Below are 10,090 nucleotides of genomic sequence, written 5' to 3'. Positions count from 1 at the left end.
CGACTGGTTTATGAATGTTATAATTCTTGATGTCTGATTTGTGTCCATTTAAAAGAATAAATGTGCCGTAATTGCACTGCCAGAACAGTGGCCTTCAAGTTTGTTAAGGAGATCATTCCTCGCTTTGGATTCCCCCTGTGGATGGAATCTGACAACGGGACACATTTCACGTCAAAAATCATTCAAAGCATCTCACATGCTTTACAGATCCCCTGGAAACTCCAAACGCCCTGGAGATCGCAAGCCAGTGGTGTAATGGAGCGTACCAATCAGACCCTTAAACGGCATCTCTCAAAAGTGTGCCAAGAAGCCTCACTGCGATGGCCTAATGCTTTGCCCCTCGTCCTACTTCGTATCCGCATTCTCCCTAAGGGTAGATTAGGGCTTAGTCCCTTTAAAATTATGTTTGGAAGGGCATGGCCTATGAATGGCACCCCGGTTCTGTCAGGGGAATGGGAGCTAGGTAATGTTTTTTTGTCACAGTATATGTGTTCCCTGTCTGCTGTTCTCTTGTCTCTTCACAGGTATACCAAGGATTCCCAGCCTCTCCCCTTGGACTCTCCCATCCACTTCTTACAGCCTGGTGACTCTGTGCTTGTTCGCACCTGGAAAGACGAGCCTCTCCAGGAAAAGTGGAAAGGACCCTATACCGTCCTGCTGATCTCCCATACAGCGGCAAAGATCGAGGGACACAAGAACTGGATCCATCACTCTCATCTGAAGGCAGTACCCGCCCCCTCGTCAGCAGAACAGTGGACCGTCCAACCTGCTGACTCCTCATCTAGTGACGATCTCGGGCTAAAGCTACTGTTTAAAAGACACAAATAGCGGGCACCTTAATGCTAAAATGGGCCCACCCAGGTACTGGAGACCCCGGGTTGGAAAGACTCTGGTAATAATTAATTGGGTAATATTGTTATTCTCTGTATTGTTATTTCCAAACTGTGCATATCGGGAGCATAACTCCTTTGTTTCGCTTGCGCACCATGTTGCTACTTTAACAAACCAGACTGATTGCTGGGTATGTGCTCCGGCTCCACTGCCCCCCAAAACGGGAATGCCCCTTGACATGCTGCCCTTGACCCCAGCAGAATTAGCCGCCAGCAAAGAGCAGGAAAGAACGGACTCGCCGTTCTGAAATAAGACCTCTTTACAGCAAGCCACCTATCAGAACCAGGAGTATTCAGTTGCAGTACTCACTGAGGGAGTGTTATGTTTTACCCGAAACCAATCTGATTACTATGGGCGTCCTGTGGAAAAAAGCTCCTGTGTTATTACACAGTGGGCTGATGGGTATTAAATAAAGACCAACAGGGGAGGACAGCAGTGTGGGTGTAATTGTTCCTCCACTTTTAGAAAAACTCTTACAAATAATCTTACCACAAAAAAAAAAAAAGGTTTGGAAATATAACTTGCCGTCCAGTTAATATCTCCAGTGTAGCAAGCCAATGGTGGGTTTGTAGTGGTCCCTATGGCAAGTGTAATTTGAACGGCACAATTAGAAACGCCTCCACTTGTACCCAATCAGAAGGATGGGATGCCCCCCTAGGGGCATATGAACTGTTTGGATAAACAGCCAAAGCAGCCTTAAATATCCCAGGAATCCCCTTAAAAAACAGTCCTTACTGGGCCCTACAGGGTCACCATTTTGTGTGTGGCCGAAAGGCTTACAAGGTGCTGCCAGCCAACTGGACAGGTAGCTGTTATATAGCTCATGGAGTTCCTCATCTGTCAATAACTGCCACACTGCCGGAGACACCTCCGTTAAGTCACAAAAAAAGACCCTGCGGCAACTGACTGTGGCATTAAAGGGCAATATAAAAAATTCCCTCACAACCGAGAAGCTTGTAGGGTGCTCTGTACTGGAAATAGCGCCACTGTTTTCCGGGCCAGCCATGGCATGCATAAGCCGCTATACTGTAAGGCTGCAAATGGTACTTAAGAAAGTTGACTTTGAGTTAGAGGACTCGGTTAGTAATTTAAAGTCAGCAGTGAAAATATTAAATAAAAAGGTACAGCAGCTCAGGACGTTTTCCCTCCAAAACAGGCTGGCTTTGGACTATCTCTTGGCATCCCAAGGAGGGGTTTGTGCCCTCGTTGGGCCCCAATGTTATATATTTATATATATATATATATATATATATAATAGCAGTTATAAAATCTATAAAAAGGTGGTACAGGCTGAGGCCCATGCCCGAGCACAGGTTGCCTATACTGCCCCAGAGAGCGATTGGTTGCAAACCTTGTTTTCAGGCTGGGGTTTGTCATCTTGGCTTGGTGGTTTATTTAGCCTGTTATTAAAATTTCTCTTTCCTGTATTGCTTGTATTAATGGTATTATGCTGTGCAGTATCATGTGTCAGGGCCCTTTTGCAAAAGTTAATAAGTCATTCTCTTCAGGGCTATGACAAAGTGCTTATGCAAAATCCTATTATAAAAAAATAAGTAGCCCAAGTAAAAAAACTCAGAGCCAAAGCTGTTAAGTGTTCTCAAAGGAGGGAGTTGTTGGGGACACTGGGCCATGGCCACTAGGTAACTCGAGGGGATGGAAGACCACGAGTGTTGATGAAGCCCCCTCGCACTAGGCCCAAGTGTCCTTGCCCCCTCCCCCCCTCCGCCCCCCGCCTGGAGACACTCGCAGCAGTTCTGCGTACTAGGCCCAAATGTCCTTGGCCCCCCCGCCTGGAGGCATTCACAGCAGTTATGCCAAGGATCTGCAACAATATGTTGCAGAGTCAGACTGCCTGAAACTAAACAAGACCAAACAGGGCAAATATAAAAAAAAAATGCGAAATAAAGCAGCTTTATGAATAGTTTAACAAAGAATACAAAAAACAAAAAAACTAGCTGGTGGGTGACTAAATTGGCTGGCTATATAGATACTTAGGGCAGCCTGCTATTAAATAAATATGCTAAAAATATATATATATCTAAAAGCCTGTGAAACTTCCTGCTCTGTGTGCAGGATTTGAGATTCTATTCTCCCTGTACCTTTTTAAAGCTTCAAATAAACTTTTCTGCTTCTCCACCCCATTGTAATTATTGGGTAAAGCACACCGGGTAGCGAACCAAACCCTGCTGTTGTTTTGCCTCTCGGCACTGGGTGCCGGCAACAACCCTGTCTCCATCCATCTCCCCCCTCTCCCCACTGCAGGTAGATCCAGTGACAGATATAGCCAGGGCTTCGAGGGGACCCCACCCCGCGCTCCTGCTGCCCCTCGTCCTCCTGGCCACCAGCCTGGCCCAGCTTAGAGAAGGCACCAGCTACTCGCAGTTCTTGAACCAACACATTGAATTCCCCAAGAGCAGTGCCTCCAGTGACCAGATCTCCTGCGAACTCATGATGCAGCGCCAGGGCCTGACCCGCCCTTTCGGTATAACCGGCGACACCTTCATCCAAGCCGCCACCAACCAAGTCCAGGGTGTTTGCAGCAGTGGAGGGAAACGGGTCCGCAACAACGTCTATAACAGTATTGCACGCTTCCACATCACCACATGCCAGCTAACATCCATTTCCCCACTAGGGCACTGTATCTCCAAGGCTAGAATCCGGACCCGCAGGATCCATGTGACCTGTGCCCAGGGGCGGCCTGCGCACTTAGACAGAGTCCTATAGTCAGAGTCCTGCCCAGGCGCTGGCCACAGGCGGAGCAGGGGGGCCCCGGCTCCCCCACTTTGACTCCTGGGCAGTTCTCTGTCACTCGGGGCTCTCCTGCCTCGTCCCTGCCCATCCTGGGCAATCCCTGCCATGAGTCTCCACAGGGACATTCAGTGTCTTCCCTTATCCCACAGGCCGGCAGCTTGGAGCCTGTGGGGCGGATTTCCCAAGCCAGGTGCCCAGTTCCCATCCACACGAGTGAAAATCTGGGCACCCAGCCTCCCCAGCTGGCACTGAGATCCTCAGCCTGAGCCCAGAGCCCGCCTCGCTGGGTGCCCATTATACAGTACGGCCACCCCCTCCCACCCGGCATGCATTAGGTATCGGGGGCAGGTTGTGGGGAGAAGATTGTCCCAGGCAGGGCCCTGAAAGCTCTCCCGGAGTTTTGTTTCCTTCCTGCTTCTTGCAATAAAACACTTTCCTGCCAATGCAGAATGAGTCGGTGTGTTTGGGGGGCTGGGAGCAGAGTCACTGTGCATCTGCGGATCTCAAACCCTCGGGCTATTTTGGGAATATGACTAAGCGTTTGGCTACACTTACATTTTATAGGGCTCTAACTTGCTGGCTCAGGGGTGTGAAAAATCACCCCCCTGAGTGCAGCAAGTCAGAGCGCTTTAAAGCGCTAGTGTAAACAAGCTCTGAGCGCAGGGAGCAGGGCTCCCAGCTCTAGGAGCTGATCCCCTCATGGAGGTGGATCACCAGGAGCTCTCTCTCCCAGCGCTCCTGCGTGACCACACTCACACTTCCAAGCGCTGCCGGAGGAGCGTTCCCGCGACAGCGCTTTGAAGTTTCCAGTGTAGCCATGCCCTAAGTTGTTCAAAGGGACCAGGGAAGGGATTTGGGCGCGTGCCCCTTTGCTAAGCAGTGACCATGATCAAAACCAGGTCAAGGGGCCCAGCTGGCTCCAGGGATTGGGGAATGCAGTCTGAGGCCTTGCCTTTTTATGGGGCACCCGCTCCAATCCAGATGCAGGTTGGGGCAACTCACTTACTCAGTGGGGCGGGGAATGCAATACAGGGCCGTTACCCAGAAGGGGGCACCAGTCCTCACAGGTTGCGGGCCCCAGCATGGCCCCAGATGGGCTGGTCAGTGACTGCAGGGGAATGGGGCACAGGAAATGTTTATTTCTGGAGCACCAGATACAGTGTGGGCCCAGCTCGGCAGGGTCTGCCTAGCTCCGGGTGAGTGTCAGGGAGGGGGATCCAGGAGCAAAGAGGACTCATCTGAGGTTTACCAGTGAATGGCTTGTCCGCTTGCAGCCAAAGTCTCCATGGGGCTGGAAGGATTCCCAGGCCCCACGGCCACCTATGGTGCTCCATCCCAGAGGGGTTTGCAGTGCAGAGGCAGAGCTGGCCTCTCCTATCCCTTCCTGCTTGATGACTCTGTATACTGCTTAAGTGTAAATTCAGCAAAGCACATGTTCCTTTGTTTGAGACAGGCCTGTTTGCCGACCTCAGTTTGGAACATGTGGTAACAACACCATACAGTGGAATCTTATAACTTCACACACAACGTTGCCACACACATTTTATCCGGACAACAATGATCAGCAAATTATGAGTTTTCAAATGATCCCTCACCAGGCATCCTATCTACAAAGATTATTACAATAGTGTGTGGGGTATGGACATGGGGTATGTTCTGTCATGTCCCCCAAAGGGGGAGGGGATGGCAAACACTAGGGGGATCAAGGATGAATCATTAAGACCATCTGGGGTATGATCAGAGACATGGGTTGATCCCAAAATCTGTTTTAAAAGAATTGGTAGAATCAGTCAACCTTAAGAGAAGCTTTTTTCCCAGGGTTGTATCTCAGGAACCACAGCATCAAGTAACCCCAAATTTGGATTAATAATCCTACCCCATGTCCCCAAGAGATGAAACACATTTCAAGTCCATCTAAATAATGGAGCACATTTTAGAAAAGTCACCGATGTAACAGAAAAGAGTTCTTAACAGCAGTTATAACAGAACTGGTGCTGCATTAAAATCCAGTTCATTTTTGGAGCTATCCTGTTTGCTTCATCAGGGTTTTACAGATGCTTAAAATCTGCCTCAAACTGGTCCAAACTTGCCACTTCAAATTTCTTTGCAAATGTAAGGGGACTGCTGGCCCTTTACTAAAACTCAGTGGGGGTGTTTTGGCTGGCTAGCTCCCAGTACCAAAAGGAAGGAGAAGGGTCAATGGGAAATCAAGTCCCTGAGACTGGCAATCCCCAGGAACAATGGGAAGAGTTCAATGCTCCAGGTCAGCACGATTGACAGGGCAGGCAGGCTAATCAGGGAGTCAGGAGACCAGGGGCTTTCTGTCCTGCCAATGAGCTGGAATCGCCTGGGTCAGACAGAGTGGGGCCGAGCTAAGGAGAGAGGCAGCCAGAGAGAACCAGAGAAGTAGCCCAGGGGGAGCAGGTCCGTGCTGGGAGCAGAGTCACAGAAGCAGCTTAGGGGGAGCAGGTCCGTGCTGGGAGCAGAGCTGCAGCAAGCAGAGCCAGGGGAGCCAGAGAAGCAGCACAGGGAGCTGGAGGCAGAGCAGCAGCCATGCTGAGGCAGAGTGGAGCTGGAGCTCGATAGGGTGTCCGGTCCGGTCGGGGGTGCTGTGGGTCTAAGGCAGGCTAGTCCCTACCCGTCCTGGCACCATGCTGTGCCCCAGAAGTGGCCAGCAGCAGGTCCTAGAGGAGGGGGCCACAGGGCTCCACGCACTGCCCCCTCCGTTTCCTGCACCCCAACCCGCTGCCCTAGCCCAGAGCCCCCTCCCACAACCTGAACCTCTTATTTCTGGCCCCAACCCGGAGCCTGCACCCCAAGTTAGAGCCCTCACCCCCCCGCACCCCAACCCCCTGCCCCAGCCCAGTGAAAGTGAGTGAGGGTGGGGCAGATCAAGCCACTGAGGGAGGGGCAATGTAGTGAGCGGGGGGCAGGGGCTCAGGGAAGGGGTGGAGAAGGGGGCAGGGCCTCAGGGAAGGCCTAGGTCTAGGGTGTTTGGTTTTGTGCGATTAGAAAGTTGGCAACCCTAGAGCTGGGGTGGAGCAGTCTGGAGTGGGGTGCGGTGAGCAGCTGGGGAGAGCGAGGGGGACCCTGGGCAGCAGGCCTAGCACAGGGAGACGCCCCCAGCCAAGAGAGGCCTTGTAGGCCAGACCTGGAGGGGGATCGTAACCCCAACGGGGGTGGGGGTGAAGGGGGCTGACACTGGGAAAAAGGGTCCTGCCACCTAGACACTGAGGGCATGTGGCCACCGCCAGAGCAAGTGTCCGACCTGCAGCATCCCTGCAGCGCAGCCAGGGCCTGAGAAAAGGCCTGGGACTTGTGAGGAACGGACTGAACTCCCCTGACATCCCCATGCCACAGAGCAGGGTGACGGGTTTTCCTTTCACCTTTCCCATTTTTTCCTTATTTTTTTAATTGGTTGCTGTTTAATAAATTGTATTTGCTTTGAACTGTATTTGATGATCGGGGGTCAGGGAAGCATCCGGTGCAGAGAGAGCACCCCGGAGTGGGGACACCCTAGACCCCGCCCTAAGTGACCACAACAAGGTTGGGGGTCAAGCCCCCCAGGACTCCTGGGCCCAGCCTTGTTGGGGTTACGAGGACTCTGCCACACAGGAGAGTGGAAGGGGAGCCCTGGAGGTCAGGCCAGCCTCTGGCTAAAGGAAGTAGGAGCGAGGACTCAGATCCTTTCGCTAGTCCATTTCAGTGGAGTAGCGTATAAGCCTGGAAAGTTCCCCACAATAGTGGGACCATTCCCCCGCTTACATAAACATTATTAATTCTTAAAAGACAACCACGAAATTTGAACAGCCATGACTGTCTCTTCTCCATCATGGTCTTTGGAGAGGAGGCTGTCGTCTTTCCCAGGGCTTGTCTGCACTGGAATCACTGAAGCTGCGCCAGTGCATTGTTTTAAGTGTAGATTCCCCAAGGATGATAAATAGCCCACACTCCAATGGATTCTTGATTAGACCGCAGGCCGGTAGGGTCATTGGATTCCATGGCACATAAAGCATCCCACCATTGCCATAGCCGTGATATCAGAAGCTTTGCACTTAGGTAAAGTATTTGCGAACACGCATCTCCAAAGAAGCTAGAGCCGTCTTCAGGCATATAAGTAGCAACCAAAGCTTGCACCACTGGGAGGAAACAGGAGTTAGACGGAAATCACCCATACTCTCTGCAAAACATTTTCCAAGCATCAGTGTCTTTCTTCAGATTGCAGGGATACAGCCTTTGAGAGCGCTCACAGAAGGTTTTACTTTCAATCAGAAATAGGTAAGAGTCTAAAACAGGGTTGGGCAAACTGGCCAGTGAGCTCCTGCAGGGAGCGGGGTTTTGGGACCTGCACCGCTCCAGCTGGGGCGCAGGGGCTGGGGCTGCACCACACGGCTCCCAAAAGCCGCGGCATGGCCCCACTCCAGCTCCTACGGGCTCCAATGGCCCCCTCCGGCACTGTCAAGGTTCCTCCCCCACTCTGAACTCTAGGGTACAGATGTGGGGACCTGCATGAAAAACCTCCTAAGCTTATCTTTACCAGCTTAGGTCAAAACTTCCCCAAGGTACAAAATATTACACCCGTTATCCTTGGACTGGCCGCTACCACCACCAAACTAATACTGGTTACTGGGGAAGAGCTGTTTGGACACGTCCTTCCCCCCAAAATACTTCCCAAAACCTTGCACCCCACTTCCTGGACAAGGTTTGGTAAAAAGCCTCACCAATTTGCCTAGGTGACTACAGACCCAGACCCTTGGATCTTAAGAACAATGAACAATCCTCCCAACACTTGCACCCCCCCTTTCCTGGGAAATGTTGGATAAAAAGCCTCACCAATTTGCATAGGTGACCACAGACCCAAACCCTTGGATCTGAGAACAATGAAAAAGCATTCAGTGTTTTACAAGAAGACTTTTAATAAAAAATAGAAGTAAATAGAAATAAAGAAATCCCCCCTGTAAAATCAGGATGGTAGATATCTTACAGGGTAATTAGATTCAAAAACAGAGAAGCCCTCTAGGCAAAACCTTAAGTTACAAAAAAGATACACAGACAGAAATAGTTATTCTATTCAGCACAATTCTTTTCTCAGCCATTTAAAGAAATCATAATCTAACACATACCTAGCTAGATTACTTACTAAAAGTTCTAAGCCTCCATTCCTGGTCTATCCCTGGCAGAAACCAGCATACAGACAGACACAGACCCTTTGTTTCTCTCCCTCCTCCCAGCTTTTGAAAGTATCTTGTCTCCTCATTGGTCATTTTGGTCAGGTGCCAGCGAGGTTACCTTTAGCTTCTTAACCCTTTACAGGTGAGAGGAGCTTTCCCCTGGCCAGGAGGGATTTCAAAGGGGTTTACCCTTCCCTTTATATTTATGACACGCCCCCCAAATCTCAGCTAGGGTGAAACACTGGCTGGGATTTCTTCCTGGAGCTCTAGGAAAACAGAGTTAATAAGACACATGCATCTCTAAATATACTACCAAGTACATAAAGACTAACAATATTTTCCACATCTCAAGGACGATTTTAACCAGTTGATTCTGGGAAACTTTCACGGGAGAGTGCATCAGCCACTTTGTTAGAAGCTCCTGAGATGTGATGGATGTCGAAATCAAAATCTTGGAGAGCTAAACTCCACCGAAGAAGTTTTTTGTTAGTTTCTTTGACGGTGTGAAGCCACTTTAGTGCAGCATGGTCGGTTTGCAGGTGGAAACGCCATCCCCAAACATATGGGCGTAGCTTTTCCAGAGCGTAGACAATGGCATAACATTCTTTTTCAGTGACTGACCAGTTGCTTTCCCTCTCAGACAGTTTTTTGCTGAGAAACACTACAGGGTGGAATTCTTGATCAGGTCCTTTCTGCATTAAAACTGCTCCCACACCACTTTCGGATGCATCTGTGGTTACTAGGAACGGTTTGTCAAAGTCTGGGGCCCTTAGTACAGGGTCAGACATGAGTGTCGCTTTAAGCTTGTTAAAGGCCTTCTGACACTTTCCGGTCCACTGAACAGTATTTGGCTGTTTCTTTTTGGTTAGGTCTGTCAGTGGGGCAGCGATTTGGCTGTAGTGCGGTACAAATCGTCTGTAATAACCGGCCAAGCCTAAGAAGGATTGAACCTGTTTCTTTGACTTTGGGACAGGCCACTTTTGGATAGCATCCACTTTGGCCTGTAGGGGGCTGATAGTTCCTTGACCCACCTGGTGTCCAAGGTAAGTCACTCTGTTTAGGCCTATTTGACACTTCTTAGCCTTAACAGTTAGTCCTGCCTCCCTTATGCTCTCAAGGACTTTTTGTAGATGTTCCAGGTGGTCTGCCCAGGAATCCGAAAATATGGCCACATCGTCAAGGTAGGCGACTGCATATTCTCCTAATCCCGCTAGGAGACCATCTACAAGTCTTTGGAAAGTGGCGGGTGCATTTCGCAGCCCGAAAGGGAGTACATT

General features: G+C 50.3%; 1 protein-coding gene across 1 annotated transcript; it reads left to right on the top strand.

The window, feature by feature from the left end:
• The first annotated feature begins 1,931 nt into the window (after nucleotides 1–1,931).
• On the top strand, nucleotides 1,932–3,615 carry LOC140897220 (ribonuclease). Its single transcript, XM_073309616.1, has 2 exons — nucleotides 1,932–1,970; nucleotides 3,154–3,615. Exons 1-2 carry the CDS (start codon nucleotides 1,932–1,934, stop codon nucleotides 3,613–3,615), a joined length of 501 nt encoding a protein of 166 aa, XP_073165717.1.
• The last annotated feature ends 6,475 nt before the right edge of the window (nucleotides 3,616–10,090 follow it).

Source organism: Lepidochelys kempii, chromosome 13 (assembly GCF_965140285.1).
Source record: "Lepidochelys kempii isolate rLepKem1 chromosome 13, rLepKem1.hap1, whole genome shotgun sequence".
NCBI classification, from domain to species: domain Eukaryota; kingdom Metazoa; phylum Chordata; order Testudines; family Cheloniidae; genus Lepidochelys; species Lepidochelys kempii.
This window is presented reverse-complemented; position numbering and strand designations above follow the sequence as displayed.